Below are 21,232 nucleotides of genomic sequence, written 5' to 3' on the forward strand. Positions count from 1 at the left end.
ACATTAATGCCAATTATAAATATAATATCATCCCAGTGGGAATTCTCCTTTTTATGCAAGTGAATGCATACGTGGTGAGAAAATTTCAGCCACACTGGGAACACAAACTTCTGTATAACTGACAAGGCAAGGAAGCAGAATTTGGCCTAAAACTCTCAAAATCAACATTCGTTCTTAGGGAGGCAAATGTAGAGTTTCTTGCTGTACAGGGTTTCATCAGTGAAGCAAGAAAGATTAAATATTTTCAGCCTTTGCACTCCTTAGGGGGTCTGACTTTGGCTCTATATTTTATTTTGTTGGCGTAGGTTGCTGGATTGCTTCCTTTCCTTCTCCTCTCCCCTATTTACTCCCTTTCATAAGCTGTGCTGCTTCGGATATTGCTCTTCTCCGTGCAGTAGGTCAGTGTGCAGAGAAAGAGGAAGCCTGTGTTCTTCAGAGGTTCTACTGTTGCCTTAGAAAAATCCATTGTGGATGTTCCTGGTTTAGGTATTTCCTAACACAAAAAAAACAATGGGTGAAGAGAGATGGGTGAAGGATTGGACTCTGTTTTGTCTGTGTTGTTTCTGCCTTTCAAAAATCAACTGAAAAGCCAGCAGATAGTTAATAGACTTGGCATTGAAACCTGAATGTGGTGGAAGCTGGCAGAAGTAATTCCCAAGTAAGGTTGTGTGTGTATCATACTTGAGGAAGAATATGGTGCCCTGGGCAATGGCAGACTGGCTCTGAGCCACACTCTATTCTCCACTTTTCTTGGAACTGCTCCTTTGAAGATCTAATTATACAGTGCCAGGAGACTCTGCAGATAGCTCAGCAATAACTCCCACTGTCATTGCACCGGATTTCAGTTTATCTGGGGTGCAAAACTTGCACACAAACACTAGATTGTATCACAGATAACCACAAGTTTTGGCTAGTGTCCAGAAGATACAGCATGTTTTAGTGTTGCAGTTTCTAATCTGCTATCTCCAGTTTAGGTTTATCTGTGTTTTTCCAAATGTTTATTCACTGATTCCCCTTGCTGCCTCCTTTTCTTTCTTTTTTCTCTTTTGTTACTTGCTGCTGTGTGAGGCCTTACACCCTGTTATAGACTACCCAAATAAGCTGTCCTTCCAGACAGTAACATGAAATTATTTGACCAGTCCAGAATAATTGAGTGGAATTTGCAGGAGGAGGGTCCCAGTGTGTGGGACAATATCAGGTGTTTGATGGTGTAGGTAGGTGGTGTCCTGTTTCCTTCCAGAGAGAGACTGTATTTTTGCTTGTCTTCCTTTTATCACCAAGATACTTGTAGAAGATTTTTTTGTTTCCCTTGACATCCCTGGCCAGATTTAATTATACTGGGTTTTCCTAACCTGATCTCTGGCTGCTCAGACAATTTCTTTGTATTCCTTGCAAGCCTTCTGTCCTTGCTTCCACTCTCTGTAGGCTTCCTTTTTGTGTTGGAGTTTGTCCAGGAGCTCCTTGCCTCCTGGTGTGTTTGTGTGACACTGTCTTTGTTGTGATGCATCACTCATGAGCCTGAAGGAGGTGATCCTTTAATATTATCCAGCTTTCTTGGGTGCCTCTTCCCTCAAGGGCTTTATCCTATGGTACTCTACCAAGCAGATACATGCAGAGGCCGAAGTTTGCTCTCCTGAAGTCCAGGCCAGTGAGCTTGCTGCACTCCCTCCTTGCTGCCCTAATGATCTTGAGTTCCACCATTTCGTAGTCACTGCAGTCAAGGCTGCCCTGAAACTTCACATTCCCCACCAGCCTCTTGTTGGTGAGGACAGGGTCTAGCATAGCACCTCTCCTTGTTGGCTCCTCTATCACTTCAAGGTAGGATGTGCTTTCCTGTAAGTGCTTTAAAGCATTACTATGTTTACTGTTAACTCTGTTTTCATTGAGAAATTATTATTCTGTAACTTCACTTTGTATTTTAAAATTAGTTTATAGAAATTATTAAAAAGTGTTTTTAATGAAATGTGTCAATTTACAATTTTTAGTTTTGAGTTTTGTCTTCTACTTGCTTTGTTAAAATAACAGGCAATAGCTGTAATAATGAAGTGTTGAGGTGAGAGGATTTTTTTATACAAACTGTTCCTATAGGCCAGATCTTAAAACCACCACAAAGACTAGCAGTAGTTTCTTCATCGTTCCATTGAGTGAAATGGGCAAAGGGAAAAGGTAAAAAAAGTAGCTGCATTGATGAGCAAGGTGTTGCAGAGGCAGGGATGACTGGAATCAGCCAGGGTAATTGAAATGTCAGAGGAGTGGCAGCAGGCAAATGGCAGAAATTCCAGATGTCAACATGGTGAATCCATAGGAAAGCTCTGCCCTTGAGAAATAAAGAAAGAACAGTATTTAATGCAGACAGCTGGTGCATACTCTACCTTGACGCAGTGATTAGGACCAGGAAGAAAGAAAATGCATATTAAGATGAGATGTGAGATAAGAGGTAGAAAGGCTGGTTGGCTGAGAATATGATATTGGTGACAACAGGTGTGCATGATGACAGGTTGGGTGTCAGTAGCTGGTAGATGTATGGCTGAAAAGGAGTCAGGTTTGCAGTGAACGATAGCTGTGGTTAGAGTAGTGAGCAGTGTAGAGGTTGGGGGGGAAGTGGTGAAAGTAGGTGGATAGACTGAGTGCTTTCTTCCTTTTTACTGGGACAGATTGTAAGTGGAGATGCAATAATGGGCTGGCATAGAAGAAAGTAACTGCACAAAGTTATCTTAATCTGATGCTTTAAAGAGGGTAGGGAAAAGGAAGGGAGTGTGTAGGAACAGAATGGATGTAATATGGGTTAAAAAGAGTATAGGGTGAAAACTGGGATGATGAATTTTGATACAGGAATGAGAGTCTTGGTCCAGATTTAAGTTGTGTACACAGAAGGGAGAAGGACAAGATGAGAAGAAACACTATGTAGTACACCTTTGGAAATTGTGAGACAAAGTCTAGGTAAGGAAGTATGTTGCAGGCTTAAAATTAACCAAAGTTAGAAGAATATTTCTGTGACAGTGATCAACTTAAGTCATTGTCACAGAAGGAGACAGAGGAAGAAACTCCAGTTTCAGAAGTTGTCTTGGGTGTGGCTGGGAGCTGAAATTCAGGAAGAGGGTAGCAAAGCATCTTCCTCTCCAGTTTGTGTGACAAGCAGTGACTTTTTTTTTTTTTTTTTTAATAATGCTGGCTGTTCTTTTTTTTTCTTTGAATTTTCTCATCTTTTGGAAAAAACCCCAGTTGATTATGTTGACTATTTTAAATTATAATTGTGAAATGTGATGGTTTTAGAGTTTTGTGTTTGCTAATGCAAATGAATGGATTTTGGATTTTGGCTCAGGTTCCCTCTTCCCTTCTACATGAAGAGACAAAAGGTTTGGTATATTTACCTTCGTGAATGCAGCTGAGTGAGGGTGTGATTGTTCTCTTAGGATGTGTTGGATAGACCTGTATAACCTACAAGACAGAGACGGCACAAGATCAAGTAATTGCAAACTGGCTTCAAATTAATTTAGCTGGAAACAAAGTGTGGGTGGTTTGTTTGTTTTTTCAAGGACAGAAATGGCAAAAAACCTGAGCTGCTTCTGTTAGGTGCTCTCTGTTGGGCTTGCTTATAGTAGCAGTCTGCAGGCTCACGGTGTCCTTTCTGGTTCTGTTCCAGATGGGATTTTTTACTGTTTTTTTTTCCTGAAACAATATTTGTTTGATTGGCTTGTATTACATGACAAGTATTTCAACTGTGAATGTTAAGTATTCTTAAAACTTATTTACTAATATGTAAATAGCTTTACGTATTACTGGAATGATACTACTGGACTACTTTGTGTTATACTTTTCATTCATGAGATAAGGTACCCAAAGTTAATGGCAGTGTTTCGGCAAATGTAACCTTCCTGTCTTCAGCACAAATACTTATGTAGTGCAGGAAATAATTATATAATTTCAGTGCCACGGTAGTAAAATGGGTAATACTAAACTCTTGCGTCAATTTTAACACGTTTTCAAAAATGCATGTAGATGCACACGTGCTGTGTGTATGTAATAATGTATGTCCTTTCCTGTTCTTAAATTTCCCCAGGTATATGTGGAATTTGATGACCTTGAATGGGAAAAGCGAGAATGGGTTAAAGTTTATGAAGATTTTGCAACCTTCTTGGTGGAGTACCAGCTGGTCTGGGCAAAAAGAAAGGACCCAAGCCAGACTCAGGGATCAAAGATCAAACAAATTCAGTGGCCTGCACTGGTAAGATACTTGAGCAATTGCGTTTACTAAACTCTTTTAATCTCTTTCATTCTGTCCTTAGGAAACCATCTAGGTTACTTAAGTAGTGGTGGAAAGTGGTAAGCATGGAGGGGGATGAGGATAAGGAAAGAATAACAAAATACTAATACATGTTTGTGATGGGAGTGATATGATAATAGTCACTCGTCTTCTCTTTTGAATCAACATGGAGCACTGCAAAACTAGTCTCTGAATGACATAATAGAGCTAATGATACTTTACATAGTCAAAGCATCTTACAAATATAGACTTATCAGCAACACATCCTATTGCTCTGTGGAGGATTGAAACTAAGGTGAAAAATAAACCCTTATGCTTGTAATACCTTCTGTGTGGGAGTTGAGCATATCTAGAATTCAGGCCAGAGTTCAGAAAGATGGGAAAAGTGAGCAAAGGTCGAAAAAGTGCTGATTGCTTGCCTGGTGTATGAGACTGTGTATGACTCTCATTCTTTCTGGATTGATGCCCAAACGTTAAAGCTGCTGAGAGAACTGCTAGGAGGTTATGTCTGGTTTTGGCATGCCTTTAGGTAAACCGGATGAATGCTAAGGAGCTGATGAGATAATCTAATAAGCAATAAGAACATACTCCTTTTTTGTTCCTCCTTCCAAAGAAACTAGTAGTGCTGTCAAAGTCTTCAGAAGAGCCAAACAGATGATGAGATTTCAGGAACCTACTATATAGGATGCTTGTACTTTCTAGAGAGTTGGGGAAGATTCCTCACAGAGTGGCAGGTAAAAGGGACCTCCAACAAATTTGTCAGAATGGTGAAGGGAATTCTTAGTGGAATTGATATTAAGCTTAGTATCTGTAACTTCAGTCTTGGGTTTTTAGAAATTTGCAGTTTTAATAAATGAAGATGATGGTATTTTTTTCCCCTCTGGTCTTTAACTATATCTGTGTTTCATTTAAATGTTCTCTTCCTCTTTGTATCTCTGAGCACTTGACAGACTTTCTACAATGTTGTCACAAGAAACAGTAATTCTGAAGGTCATAAAGCTGGCTGTGCGAGAAAGCCTGGCAGGGAAAGAGATGCATAGATGCTTTAGATGGACTTAGCTCCTCTTCAGTTAATATTCCTACTTGACTCACCTTATATGTTTGTGCTAATGTGCATGAGTAAAACAAACTGCATGAGTAAAACGAACTAGCTTTCTGGATGTACAAGCTGTTCCACGTATTTACCTGTACAGGCAAATTTTCTGCTTTGTGTTAGTATATCCTTGAACCAAGAATTCTTAGTTGTAGGGAGTCATGTAATTAGTTCTTGAAGTTACCCATCTGTCCTTGATTGCGAATCTATTAGCAACTTGGAACTTAGTGTTTTAGTACTCTGCTATTTTACATGCTTCTGATCTTACCGTCTAGGGTAGAAATCCTTCTTCAGTTTAGAAGGGGTGTATTTCTAGAACAAATTCTAGGCTGGCTGCTTATCCCATGCCCAGGTTAAAATTGTGTCTTTGCTAATGTCTGAAAATGTTTTAGTCAAACCTCTCTCTCTGTAGAGACTTTTCCAAACTTGTGCTTGTCCAGCGAAAGATAGAACCTTTTTTTTCCGTTCCATCTCCACCTTACAAATTATTTGTTATTTTTGTTTTAATGTTTACGTTCTTGAGGTTGCTGATAGGTGTGAGAAGGGAGGGTTGCAAAAGATCTGCTCCTACTTTTACAATTCAAATTGAAATCATGTAGTTCAAAGTGGGGCTTAAATGGCTTGTCAGGTCACGGTTTCCAGATGTTAAAGATGACAAGTTCTCAGCATTTGTACTTGGCCTGCATACAGATGTTCTAGCAGTTGTTTTCTGAGTCTAACCCTCTAGTCATCTGTTCCAGAAAAACCATATTTGAGGGAAAGTGCGGATACAGGGTATTAACTCCAGTTAGAGCACATTCCTTCCACAGAGACCTCCCAGTCTTCTGCTCTATATCAGTAGTCGCACAGAGCACACCAGGCCTTGGGGAACAGGGATGGTGCTCAAATTGCCATGATACTTTTGGGTTTTATCTCAAGGCTGCCTGAACACTGATGTCGTAGATGACCTCTATGAGAGTATGAGAATTTAAGTGGTGATGTGTTTGTTTTTCTGGTTTTGTTTTTTTCTTTTCTAAAGCAAGACTTCCTAAAAATGAGAAAGCAATGGAAAAGGTGGTTAAAAAAAAAAAAAAATCTCATTTGCTAAACAGCAAATAGGAATATCTGCACTTTTATGTGAAACCCTGAATGTGGATGTGATAATACATACTTTTTGGAAAAGTTGAGTCGTGCTGTAGTTATTAAAGGAAAAGTCTCAATCTTTCCCATGCATGTGAACTATTTTGAAGACAGTTATTCATGTACTTGGCTATCTTGTCTTCGTATTAAATACAAAAATAAAGTTTCTGGTACAGCTTTCTTTTGGATGCCGACATGTACGCAACAAAGCAATATTTAAGTACGTAGTAGTTCCATAGGATTTTTGCCTTTATTGGAGTGAACGGAAAGTGCTTATTTATTTGGATGGTTGTCACCTTTTCTTCTCTTCTTTGGTTAACATATTCTGTATTTATGGTGTACAGACAAAGAAGGCTTGTTATTTCCTGTGGGGCTTCCTATGGGGAGACATCAGTTTAGTATCCGTGTACTTCACAATTAATGATGTCTCTTATTACTCAGTTGTGCGACACAGTGTAATCTCCACTTTATAAATGAAATAGACAGAATGCAAGTTCGTCACAGATGTGTGTGCTGTTTTAAAATGTGCAAGTATAGCTGTTACTGAAAGCCCAGGGTTGATTGACCTTGTGTAGCCGTGCTTTAAGTTTTTAGGCTCTTATGTCAGGTGCTGAGAGGATGAAGAAATGAGAATAAACTCGTTCTCCTTGTTTAGAAACTTGGTAACAGAGCAGGGATAGATTATCTCCTGAATCCAGTTTCTGTCATTATGAGATTTTCTTGTAGTAGTTCTTGCCTTTTAGTAGTTCTTTTAGTGTTCTTGCCTCATGCATGCCAAAGGTGAAAAGTTGTAAATGAGCCCAGAGTCCTGTTGGCAAGCAACATGCTTCACCTTATGAGTCATTCTGATGAAGTTGTCTGGCTACTTGTTCCGGGCCTCTGTGCAAGTCAGTGAAAGAGAGAGGCAGTGTAGTGCCTCACCTTGTCATGCTGTAATCAAATACTTCTTGTGAGATGACTTCTTGACTGCCCAGCTGACTGGGATAATTGGAAATCACCTTGCCTGTGGGATTTTATGAACATAGAAGAGAGGACTATCTAGAAGCACAAAGAAATGGCAGTGGAGATAAGTATTACCAGCATAAACGTAGCCTAAATATTAGGGAAGAGAGCATTCAGTAAACAATGCTTGTGGTGTAATGGAGGTGCTTTACAGATGACAGTGCGAAAGAAAACTTACTGGCCAAAAGGGGTAGGCACAGGGAAAAAAGTATGTATTTTTGAGACTTAAAAAGTGCAGGTAGTGAAAGTGAGTAGTACCTTTCCATGTTAAGGGATTAAGAAAAGTAGCCTAGATAAGGTGTTGAAATTGAATGTGCCACCTTAGTTTGGTAAACACAGGGTGTGTGTCAAAAAGATACAAAAAGAGGGGAGTGAATGGCTCAAAGTGAATGCATAGGAGAATTACCAGCACCTCAAAAATGAGGCAGAATTGATTTGTTAACTCCTTAGGAAACAGCTCTGAAGTAATTGAGATGATGGGGTGGGGATATTTTAGGGGGGACTAAATCTCCTTTATGTAGAAATAGTGTGTGTACTAGGATGTTAGAGATCAGTAATAAAATCATGCCTGTGATACATACAATTCAGTCTGAAGTCTTAGGAGTGTAATGGTATCCCCTCAGCAGCCAAGGAGATAAAAATAAGTGTGTGGGCAGGGTGACAGACTGGGGCAAGGTTGTAACATGGACAGAATATAATGCTTCTGTGAGCTGTCAGTTTGAATTTCATTACTCTCTAGTTGCACATGAAAGTACCTAGAAGTAAAGTGTAGAGGGAGAAAAAGAGAGGACTAGGGACAGAAGCTGCTAGAGACAATTTAGAGAATAACAGAATAATGTGGAAGAAAATCTAAGGTGGTAGACTAAATAGGTGAGGGCACCATGGTAGAAACATAGCAGTTCACTTTTTTAACAGCCTCAGCTATGTTTAAGACATCGGAAGGTGTGGAATGAGTGCATTTTCCTAATAATTTTGGTTGAGAAGGGTGGTTTTGAAAACTTCAGTAATGTGCTGAAATTAAAATTTATCATTGAAGGTCTACACATAGAAATGAAAAGCAGACATTTAAAAGAGGTACTTAAGGGGCATGTTCCATCATCTCAGAAAGAAAATAAGGCAAGAAGGATAACTGAAAATGCAGTTAAGATTAAAGGTGCTTAAGATGGATAAATTATGACAATTTTGTACGTTTAGGAAAAGAACCTATGAGAATATGAGACTGGGAAGAAAAGGATTGGGATTGGAGATAAGAAAAAGTGAATGCATTGAATGGGAGTGTGCATGAGAAACTTCTGCACTTGCAACAAGAAAGGAATATTATAGAAGAGGGGAAGGAAAAGTATTACCTTATTGTGGCCTTTTCCTTTTGGAAGAAACTGACAGTGTTATGCAGGGTAGATGTTAAAGGAGGAAACAGTTTGCCTTGGTCTAATATGATGAAAGCCAGGACTTGGGGAATGGTACATTTAGCTGGCAGGGCAGAGTTGAGTGCCTTGGAAGATTACATGCAGGAGTCAGGGGTTTCATATGTTCTACTGGGAATGGTTTGTTTTGTTATACCTGTAAATAAAACAGTGCTGCTTGTGAATTCAGTATGTGTTCATATATCATCAATCAGAAGAATCTATACTAATTCTGTTGGTTTGAATATGGAGTCTGTACTTGGCTTGACAAGGTTGAGTACTACAAAGCTAGCAAACAGATTTTCCCTAATGTCTCATCTAATACAAAGTTCCGCAATTACTGTATCGTTTCCAGTTTTGGTGCTGTCATGCAGCAAGAGCTGGTTCTCCTGTAGCTGTGTATTTCTGAAGAGTGTATGTATAAAAACTAAAGTACATTTCATGAGGAGATCCTGAATATGCTTGTCTCCTAACGTAGGATAGTTGAAGGAGCTATTCCATCTTCTCAGTAAAAAAGGGTCTGTTTGCCTCTCTCTCTTGGAACAAGTCGAGTCGTTGCTAAACCAGTGGCTTGAGAATGATCTTTCCTGGGACCCTGTCCAGGGCTCTGCAACATCATAGAGCTTTAGCCAGGCTTATAACAAAACCAGGGACAAAGAGTGGGTATTTGTTGGCAATGGCTAACTCTTTTCCACTGAGAATCTGGAGCTGATTTATGGTGGACAGTGCCAGTGGCACCTGTAGGACTGTGGGCCTTCAGTCTGACCATCATGCTAATGGGGAGGTCTTGCAGAAGAATGAGATGAGGTTTGTTCTGCGTGGTAGTGGGTGCGTTTGTTCCGGTTGCATGTGAATAAGGCCATATGTTCATGTGCTGACAGCTTGTTTGGATATTTGGAGGTGTGTTCATGGACACTTGAAGGATAGACTTGTCCTCTGATCTTATGTAGCCTCTTCCCCCCTCCCTCCCTGCCCCTCTGTCCCAGCTGTCAATTGCAGAATCGTTTTGCTTGACTGGATTCTGTTTCAGCTGGCTTGATTGTGTTGGATTATAAAGCAAATACTTATAAAGTGCCAGTTAATTGGCGTTTGTGTCACAGTTAAAGAAGAAAGTGTACAGATTTAATAACAAGCTTCTATAGGGCTTCCAGAGATTCTTGAGACAAAATCAAGTTCTTTATTTTTGGCATGATGATGGAAAGTAGAACAGGTCCCTTTTTCATTCCTGTTAATATCATGACTCTTTCACTCTTGTAAAGGATTTGTTTTTGTCCTGGGTTCCTTGTCCTGATGTCTAATTTTAGTTATTCTGAGTAAGTTTCTCTTTTGTATGTTGGTCCCATGGGTCAGATTGATCTCCTTCAAAGTCAGGTGTTTCTGTAGATACTGCTAATGCTTTCCCTGAGTATACAGTTCCTTCACTGCAGCCTGATCTCCTCTCTCTCCACAATAGAAAACAGGTATATACTGCCAGATACTGTGATTAAATTCTCGGCAGACACTCAAAATGCTCCATCAGTAAAGAAGTAAGTTCACAAAGGATTACTGTGTGTATGGAAAGCAATGCAGAGAGAAGACTCTGTCTCCCAGGTCCTAAAAATAAGTAAAAACTTTGAGGATATTTTGAATTTGAGGGGAGGAAGTGCTGTAGCTTCCAGGGAAAACAATCAAAAACTAATAGTGGATATTTTTTTCCCTAGCTTCTCCATTCCCTGCATCAGAATTCTAGTGCATGTATACCATGCTAATATGGTATAAAGATGAGATCCGTACAGCAAGGGAAAATGCTTGGAAACTGTCAGCTTCTTGGAAGAGATTTAAGACACTTTTAGAGCTTTGGAAGAGAAAATTTAAATAACTGACTCAGCAGAGCATAAATGACCTGATTTTTTGCTGCATTGTGAAAGACAGTAATATGCAGAAACAGCGCTTGGAGGTGGTTCAAAGATTACTTTGCTGGAGAGTATGTTACTGTAATATTCCCACAGAACATAAACGTCTCAACCGTGTCCTGCCTGTGTACTTTGGCACTTGCTTTTTTAAACTACTGCTTACTGGGAGCCACTGCTCTCCACACTGCCTTCTAAGCAGAGGCCATTACCTTCCCAGGACATGCCCCAAATGAGGAGCAATAAACTGGAATCTGCCTCCCCAGATGCTCCATTGTGAAATCTGGGTGTTGTCCTGTGGCTTCCCACTCTGGAAACGAGTGACGAAGTGGAAAGCCTCACTGCAGTGCTGACTTGTATGTGGCCTTGGTACTTTCTGTGCACATTACACTACTGCATTGTTTGTTCCGAAGTTTCTTGTCTCGGGGTGTTGTCTAACAGCAAGTTTGTACTTAATTTTTGTTTTTTGCTTTCTTCTTATTAAACTTGCACCTCAAAGGGATGGGGACCCTTTTTGTTAGAAAGGATTTAGTTTTGTAAACACATGCTTCCATATAAAAACCACATAAAATATTTTTTGTAGTTAAGTGCTATGCTAAAAATTGTTTTTAATGTCAAATTCATTTACAGGAGTGCTAGTATTCCAGACAAAACAGAGTATTTTCTAGACGTTAGCCTTAAAGTAACAGTAAGCACAAGTAATTTTGATCATACAGGCTTGGCAGTTGCTACTTTGGTGGCTCCTCTAGAGAAGGCTGCTTTATTGTGCCATGGTATCCTGGAGGTCTCTGTACTTCAGGGTTTTTCCTGCTGGTAAAGCATTTCTCCTTGTTCTCCAAGGGTTATGCAAACAAGATACTGTTTAGTGTCCATTGGCTGCAAGTATGTCGAGTGTGCTTCTGTCACTTGCACCTTGTGCAGAAGACTGATAGCAGTGAAGCGCTGGTAATAATTTCTGTGTGTTTCTGTAAAAGATAGATTTAAAGCTTCTGGAAGTTCCATATTCATGCTAGGCACTTGAAGAGCAGCCACAGTTGCAGGGAGCTCTGTGGAGGATAACTGCTTGCATACTGATTTTGTAACTGGTGCTTAAACCTATATTGGTTCAGTATACTGTTATACTCCTGTTGATACCCTAGTTAGCTAGATTGAAGTTAATGTAGGTGTATCTAAACTGCATTCACGCTTCCAGCTTCAACACTGACCTACTCCATGCTTTCATTGGGTGTTAAAGCAGAGAGCTATGCTGGATCCTCTGGAATTGACTGGCAAGTGTTAAGTCTTTGATATTACACACACACGCACACACACCCAGCATTCAGAGAATAAACTTTCCATTTGGGCTGATGAAAAATTGCTCTGTAGCTCTTTAAATCATCTGAACTTCTTCAGTAAACTAGAAGGATAACCTGAACTTCGGAGATACAGTGTCGGCAAAATATAGGCATGTGGATGCAGTTGGTTACTTCAGCACAGTAGTGTGGAAATTCAGCTTCCAGAAGGGAAGAATGACTGAGTGCCTGCAATGTCTGTTGTGTATCTCCATCAGTGTGGTTACTTGCAGTCTTATTTGTTGCTGTTTATGTAAAGTAATAATACTTATATATACATTCTTTGTGGGGGTATGTATTTATAAGTGGGTGGTGTATATAGACATATACACACAATACGTATCTATTTTGTACAGTATATTTTATATAATATATAAGATATACATTAAATGTAATACATTCTTCTCACTCTATTAAAAATGCTAAAACCACCAAAATCTCTTGACCTATACCTCTTGAGAGTCTGTGCAGTGAGGGAAGGATGTCAGCATGGTACTTGTCCTCCATCCGAATGGTAGCAGTCCAGAATGAGGAAAGCTGTGCCAGAAAGCATCTATCTAGAAGCAGCTGCTTGGTACTTTTCTTGTGGTGGGGTGGAGCAGCTGGGCTTTACGCCTGTCAAATCTACTTGGCAGCTAATTTTGAAAGCCACCCACTGTTAAAATCTCCACTGCTGCTTCTGTGCATTAATGACTTGTCAGCTGTGCAATACTGAAGTACTGCTTTCTTCGTGCTCACTTGAATGAGTTGTGGAAGGCATAATTAGAGTTTTATCCGTTTCTTGTTCTCCTTTCCCAGAATTCTAGCAGCTTTGGATCATATGATGTGCCATATGAAGTCTTAGCGTCAACCTTGAATGTGTAGCAGCAGGGAGAACCCCCAAATTGTGAAGCACCTTTTCTGAAAAAGTATTCCAGTAGTTCACACATTACTGTTTGGATACACGTCTTTGTGTGAACAGAGTCTGTTCTACAGCTGAGACATAGGAGCTTCAGGTGAAACGAATGTCTGGATGAAGTCAACATGTTGCAGCCAGGGCCAAATGCTGTTTTGCTAGGTTAGGGAGTTCTGCATTTTGCAAAGTACTGAGAATCTGAAGAAAGCTTTTTTGGTGGTATCAAGGAAGTGTATATTTTGGCTCCACCTGACTTTTTGTTACTGGCATATAAACAAGGCAGCTGTTGCTTCTTAGGTCTCCTTTTTGGTGGAGTGACTCCACAGAGCATTTTTGTCATGTCATGATTGTGTGTGGTGTTTTAGCTTCTCCTTGGTCTACCACAAGAGCTGGTGCCCATGAAATAATATTCCCTTGACTTCTGGTAATTTCTTGTAGTACTTCACTACTTCTTGCAGCAGTAGCAGCAGGTCTTGTCATTGGGTGTGAAGTTTCCCAGTTTTTAATAAGCAGAATAAGTGATGGTGGGAGATCTTGTGTTGCTAGAGTCAAAAACAGAATTAACACCGTGGATTGAGGAGAAGACACAGAGGAAGACTTTTTAGTCTTTTGAGCCCTTGTGGTGTGGAAAAGGGTGTTAATATTTGGGATAACAAGAACTTTGAATTGAAAAACAAAACAAAACCAACTTCCTTATTTTCTGAAAACCAAACTCGTTAGTAAAACCACTGTGTCCTCTGTCCTCTGTTCCTGGCTGTTTCACCGTCATAAAGGAACTCTCCTGAAGTGCTTGCCATTTCCTTTCATGTGTGTGTTTGTATGGGAACATCTGTTACTTTCTGAACTCCATGTTGCAGCATTTATGTTGACATGGGTTTCATCAGCATTTCTGAGGCCCTTCTTAGATTTGGTGGCTCTAAGTGTGCCCCAGCTGGACCTAAAGAACAGAAACGTTGCCACTCACGACAAGAATTAAGATGTGATTAGACAGTAACCACAGGCTAATTGGAACCCTGTGTATTTTGGGAGCATTGATGGGAAGGGAAGCATAGAGGAGGAAGCTGCTGAAGGAACAGGTTTGTCTATTCTGATCATTAGTTTTCTTATCCTCTTTTTTTTTCTTCTTTTTAATAAAAAAAAAAAGAGGCATTTCTTTTCTTTTACATGCTACCTCCAGTTGTCTGCAGTGGGTTCAAAATCCATTCTCTCTGTGAGCATGCAGAGACCAGGGCTGGGTGTATATTATTTTACCACTTCCTTTCTTGTACCCTCGGATTAACATCCTTCCAGCTGCTGACCAAACCAGGAAATAGAGTCAAGGGCTAGAAATGGCAAATATACTTCCGATGACTTAAAAGAAAAAGCAAAAACTTAAACTGAAGACATTTGTGTTTCTCTTTGCAGTGTGTGTCCTGTTAGGATGATGTCATTCTTAACCAAATGATGAACAACACTGATACCATTTAATTTTTTGGAATTCATCAGGTATTGAGAAACAGCCACTTGGTCATATATGCGGTTTCGCAACACTTCTGTTTTTCTATCCTCTGCGGCATGGAATATTCACACAAATGGGGAAAGGACATACAGTGAAGCTTCGCTTTATGTTTGGGGGTTTATCTGCTTTTCTTTGTAGTAAAGCGTGAGGTTACTTGAACAATAATTATCGATAATTTTTTTAAAATATTTTGTTTGCATTGCATGTCTGAAGCATTATTACACAGAATATATTTAATACTGGAAAGTGAATTAATGTGAAGAACCGTGAGCTTAGGGCTATATAAAGCCTTCAGAAACAAAACCAGTGTCAGAAAAATATTCGTTAGTGTGACTTCATAAGCTATCAAAATGGTTTGCTATTGATTAGGGAATGGGTCCTTGTTTGAAAATAATATACTTCAGCAATAATTAATATTTTACTAGAGAAACGTGGCTGACCTCACCTAACCCTGAGTACGTCTGACTTCTTATTTACAGATAGGTGAATTATTAACACAAACAATGGTACAGTGTTAATTTTTTGTCTACTGACTGTCTTAGGGTCTATAGCAGTCATGGGTAAAAAAAAAGTATTTTATTAAGCTTTTTGGTCTTTTATTAGCTGCTTTTGTATTCCATTTTGATGGTTTTATGAAAAATACTTGGTCTGTTAATTAAGCAACTTTTAGAAATTTACATGAAACCTCTCAATATTCAGGTTTTTTAATAGAACTGCTTCAGCAAAAAAACTTAGTCATGTGTAATGCATCATTCTGAAAAACTCTTGACTTTAATTTAAAAGTGGTTTAATTTAAAATTTCTCATCAGTTTGAGTCTTAAGACATTGGGTAAGTACCTAATTTCTTTTAACAAACGATGCAGAAATATAATTCTGTTCACAGCTTTAATTTCAGGTGGCTTTGAAAAATTCTTACATATCTCATTGCAGGACTTTGCTGGGATTTTAAATGCATATACTGAATAGCTACAAACTATATCAGTAGCATCACAATAAGGATGAATTCTGATTTGTAGGGCTGACTGAATCACTGCTTTTGGAATCAGTGAAACATTTGGCTGAATCCTGAAATGAGCTGAATAGCACTTCATATAGTTCACTGATGAATTTAGCCATTTTGAAAGTTTATTAATAAAGCTATATATTGTTATTGAATACAACCAGAATAGATTTATGTTCTTTATAGTTGTTTTTTTTTTTTTTTTTTTTTTTGCATTTATTTTGCATTTAAGAGTATGGCTGGCTCTTTAGAGTACAATGTTTCTAAGTGTTTTCGTGTATTTGTCAGGAATAGGCTGTACTCTAACTGGTGTTCTAGCGACTCTCTGTTACCAAGCTAAAGTCTTTTGGTGTTTTGTTCCAGTATTACTATATTTCAGTATTGAATATTCCAGTATTACTATATGTCCAAGTAGAGTTTTGCTTATAGTACTTTTACTATTCTAAATTACAGTTCTTTTAGTACTCATAGTACTTTAGGTACTCGAAATGATTAATAAAACTTTTTTATTCTTTTAAAGTCAACTTTTTTTTATACCATGATTATCTAAAGTACTACAGAAGTGCTGGGGTACTTCTGGGGTACTGGGATAGTGTATGTCTTTGTAGTTTAGGATAGTTTGAAGATTCACTAAAACCACTTTCCCATTCAGAATCGTGTTAGTAGTAGATTGTATATGAAGAGGTCTTGATACCTCTGTAAATTACTGCTGTAAGTTTGCCAGGATCATATCCTTACTGAAGTTTGAGGCAAGATGCTGATAGTTTTAAACTTGAAGACTGGGCAGTACCTCCGGCTTTCAGAGTGTCCCCTTCTGTAGATTACTCAGGACAGACATAATCAATGCTGGTTTACTTTCTGGTTAGGAAGCATTTACCAGGTAGCTTGAATTCCCTATTGATCCTTTATTGGAAAGTAGAGTGATAGATACTTGTATGCAGTCATCTTCTAAGACTCAGGGTGTAATTAATTTATATGGATAAAATCAGAAATATTTGGGACAATTTATTGACTATTGTGGAGGAATTAAATTGCCAAGGATGTCTTTTGGAACTTTGTCATAGTGGAAATAATGTAAAACTAAAACAGAATTACAGAATGCATTTATTTATTAAGTCCTTAGGGCTTTATGGGCATTTCCTTACTTCATAGTAAGATACTAGCTTCTGTCCTGTTGTATAAAAGCAGCTGTGGGTTTGTGATTGCATCAGAACTTTTGTGGCAAGCTGACTTCTATCAGGCATTACCTAGACAGACAGAATTCTGTGAACCTCCACTAAGTGCCATCCAGTTTGCTGGTGAAGGTACCTGCAGACAGCAGCAGTATCTGATCAGTCAAAACTGGTGCAGTCCTTGCAGAATAATGTGTTTGACTTGATTTGCAGGTGAAGGGATTGCAGATGATTTTTATGAATCTGGCCAGTATGTCTTAGTGTATAGAATCACCCGCTGTGACTCTTCTTTTTGTCCTCCTTTAAAACGTGGTGAGGTAGGAATGCAGCTCTGCTGTCTGTCTAAATGTGCAGCAATTTGTATTTCCTTTAGATGTGCATAATCTCAGGTGAGCTTTCCTTGGGGAAGAATTTATGCAGTTTTCCTTATGCTCCCTTATTAATAGTTTTGATCTTTTGTCTGGGATATATATTTGTGTGTAACCCATATCTTGGCAGTTAATCTGCATATATAAGCACTGTGGTATTTGTACTATTAGAAGCTTATGCTTATGGGGGGCTTGAAGGCATTCGTAATTGATCATAAGGTTTTTCTGTGACAAGCTATTTTCCTGTGTTACTATCAAATTACCCAGTGAACTGTTATTAATCATATTTTGGCACATGGCTCTGAAATTACTGCCACTGCTGTAGAATGTCGATTTCGACATCTTTGGCTGCTGCAATTGCACAATCTATTAATGATAGACGTACTTGGAGTTCCTTCAGTACAAATGACATTATTGGCATGCATAAGATAGCATGCTAGATTATTTATTAGAATAACCACTATATCTTTTATTGGGCTTTACAAATTCTCCTCAAAATATCTAACCTAAACTCACTTTCAAAGTGGCAAAATGACCTATCTCAATTTCTTAAACATTACAAGTGCATGTACAAAGTACAAATGAAAGCAGGAAGGGCAACTGTTCCACATGTCCAGACAGGGGAGATTAATGCTACTGGATGTCATTTGACTGGTTCTGTATCTGCCTGTCTTTTGATAATATAATGTATGACATCTTACCTACCAAGAGAATTAGAAAACTGCCTGTCCCAGGTCTTTGTGTTACTTTAAGCAAATTTGGGATAGTAGGGGAGAAAGACTGACTCTTCACCCACTTCTCCAGGCTTCACAGAATCATAGAATAGTCAGAGTTTGAAAGAACCTTAAAATAATCTAGTTCTAATCCCTCTGCCACGGGCAGGGATGCCTCACCTAAGACAGTGTTGCCCAAGGGCTCTGTCCAGCCTGGCCTTGAACACTGCCAGGGATGGAGCATTCACAGCTTTCTTGGGCAGCCTGTTCCAGTGCCTCACCAGCCTCACAGTAAAGAGCTTCTTCCTTACATCTAACCTGAATCTCCCCTGTTTAAGATATACCCATTACCTCTTGTTCTAAGTACTAATTCTAAATACTTACTTTTGTATATTAATGGTATTTTAACGTATGCTTTAGTATATGTATTTGCACTGTGGCACTGATGTTTTAGGTTCTTTAAATAATTTAACTGTGTAAAGAAAGTAAGGATCTGTTACTTACGTATGGATGTTTTTGGCACACTAAGACTATGAAAGATAGTCGATAGCTAGTTACTCTCTATTGGGGAAATGTTTCTCTTTTAACATATATGGACCTTTTTCACTAGTTTTAACCAGGTATATTTTAACGTATACATTGTGAGTTTAAAGCACTAGCTGTAATTTGCTTTCGCAATACAGTTTCATTAGAGTTCTTTCAATTAATGTAATCCGAATGAGTGCTGGTTGCCATTAGAGTTTATCTTTGAAATGAACTGAAAGAGATATGAAGATGGGCAATAGCAGGAAAGTCACTGCAAGATTTATAAAATGCAGTAAAGTCTGAATACGGTTGCTATGTTGGCCAGCAATAACATTCTGACTATAAAAAGTAAATTGAGAAAAGCCAGTAACTGTTTATATCGAATTTCTTATGGAAAATAAGCCATTAGGCCAAAGCAGATTTGCTTCTTTATTTAATTTCTCTTTTCAACCATGATCCAAAACTGTTTGGAGCTAAGGAATATTGGTAACCGTGCATGCACATAAAACCAGTCATGTTAATTTATCAAGAACAGGCTTATTTTCTATTTCCAAGGTAGATATGAGCATGTGGGTATGAGCTACTCACAAATTAACTGTAACAAGTAAGGCTAATCAGTTTTTTTCCTTCTTCTCTAAAGCAATACAGTCTTCAAGCAACCTTCCCATTAGAGTAGTGGAAATGAGTTTTAAACAATCCATACGTAAAATGATTTTCAATCCTGTATGTTTTCAACTGTTGTAATTCTTGGCCAGTGATTTTTATCATGCTCTTCAACTAATTTCTTCTGCAGAGATTTTTTTTTTTTCTAATAGTGTTTTGGGTGTTCTGTGTCAGAGATTGTAGCTTGGATCCACCTTTGCTGAACCTCTCCCCACCCTCCTACTTCTTCAGTGACTTTGATTGTGCACCAGGCCATATTTTTCTCTTCTGTCACGCAGGTAAAACCTGTGTTCTCTTTGTTCCTTACATTTTACTGCTTATTGCACTGTCTTGCGGGTTAGTCACTCTCTGAGGGGTGAGTTTGCAAGTGGGAGCCATTATAGAGTGGGGGAAATAATGTTGTTGCCAACTGCAACCAAGTCATGAAATTCATTAGCAAAAAAATCATGTTTATGGTGTATGTGGAGAAAAGGCAGTTTCCACCACATGGGCATCGACTCAGTGCTGCTCTGCGTTGAGATTAACAGGACAGTTTGCAGATCTGAGTCATTTTTCCAGACTCATGCAAGGAATGACTTGCAGCTTGTTAGTATTTCTAGGCTCAGCTTGCAACCATGGAGGCTGGAAATACAGTTTGATTACTGAGAAGGTCATTTTCTTGAGTAGCTTTGTGGCAGGAGGTGAGTTCACTTGTGATTTTCTACTTGTAGGGATCACAAGAAGAGTAAATAGGACTTTTTTCCCTCCCTCTTTTTGTCTGACTCCCAATTTTGGTACGATTTTAGCAGTAATGCAAGAATTTGACTATACATTATTCTGTAATTCCTCCTGTCTATTGGGATGTCTGCTTGGCAGTGAAAGGATTCAGTTGCTTCTTCCTTTGCCCTCCAGGGTGTGCTGCTTATTTTTGAGATAGGAGGTTATATCTGGCTGTTTGAAAGGAGATACCATCAGTAATGGGATAGGTGTGAAAGCAGTAGAGTTGTCTACTTAAACTGCTCATACTGGTTTCCAAGCTGTGACCGGTGCTTCATTTAATTCTCTGCTGCTGTTTGATAACAGTGAAAGCAATCTTGGTGCGTTTAGAGCTGTCTCGGGGGCTTGTGTTGTGACACAGGCTGCTGACAGGGTCAAAAAGGGAATTGGGAATTCATGAGCAAAGAAAAAAGACTTCAGTGTGAGGAGAACTGAGGTAAGTGTGCTGTTTACCATTTCTTCCGGTGGTTTGGTTGTTTTTCTCCTGTTTCAGCACCAGCTTTTGCTTGTCTGGATTGAATTTGTTGGCGTGTAAGACTCAGTTTCCAGCAGTTGCTGGTTCAGTCCCTGCCTGTATCAAGAACTAGGTATACGCTAAAACATAGCTTCTGCAGGCAAGTGACTGCCAGAATGTAAGGTCATCCTCTGAATTAAGAGAACTGTTGCAGGAGCTCACTGGTGTCAAAAGGGGGAGTCTTTGTTCTCCCTGTTCTCTTCTTTGCAAGAAACTGAAGGTGGTTCACATGATTCTGCTCTTAGCACATAGATCCTAATTGTTGAGATAAGCAGAATCATAGAATACGTGGTGGTAGCTGTTGTCTCTATTTCACCTTTGAAAGGAGGATTGCTGCTGCCACAGAAGACTGCAGATCAGAATATGATGGAGTCCAGTGGGTTCTTCCTTTTGCTCCTTTGTGGTAATATTTTCATACTGTGATTTTTGCCATTCTTGGATGGAAGAGAAAATGTGAGAGAATCCCTTGTCATGGTGTTGAATAGAAGAGTGGCTGCTGAAAGGAGTATGCATGTTTGTAGAGTCCCGGGTTACCAGTGAGGTACAGGTTTCATCAGAGCTCTTGGAAGGAAAACTGAAAGCAGGAAACCCCCTACGCTACTTCTGCATAACAAAGATGAAGGAACTGCACTGGTGGTCACCCCAGAGAGAGCTATGTTTTTGTTTTGTAAAGTCCCAATACAATCTAGGTTTGAGGAATCACTTATGTTTTTTTCTGTAATGCCAAGAAATGCCTCACTTCAGACGCATAGGACGACAAAGAGATACACTAGTTAGCTCCATTCTTCTCTTCATCCCCACTTCTTTTCCTCATTTTGCCAGGTCTTGTGCAAGGATCCATTTCACAAGATTGACTGTAGGGAGGTCATCTTGGCCAGATTGGACAAGTTCTCTGTGTAGTACAGAGAAAGCTTGTCAATACCAGCATTTACTAAACCTTTAGGAACTGAGCAGTGAGGCACACTCTTAAGTGGTGTTAGAAGAGGCTAACTGGATTTCTGAATAAGTTCACAGATGTATGTAACAA

General features: G+C 39.2%; 1 protein-coding gene across 2 annotated transcripts in view; it reads left to right on the top strand.

Moving 5' to 3' along the window:
* Positions 1–21,232, top strand: part of JMJD1C (jumonji domain containing 1C) — a 165,791-nt gene that overhangs the window by 49,745 nt on the left and 94,814 nt on the right. For both annotated transcript variants that reach the window (XM_061374026.1, XM_061374027.1), the window contains exon 2: positions 4,061–4,225. In XM_061374026.1, coding sequence (XP_061230010.1) covers positions 4,061–4,225 — 165 coding nt within the window. The remainder of the gene's footprint in view (positions 1–4,060; positions 4,226–21,232) is intronic.

This window comes from Neopsephotus bourkii, unplaced genomic scaffold, assembly GCF_033783945.1.
Source record: "Neopsephotus bourkii isolate Nb327-2 ecotype Australia unplaced genomic scaffold, CSIRO-AGI_Nbou_v1 NB_1634, whole genome shotgun sequence".
Taxonomy (NCBI): Eukaryota; Metazoa; Chordata; class Aves; order Psittaciformes; family Psittacidae; genus Neopsephotus; species Neopsephotus bourkii.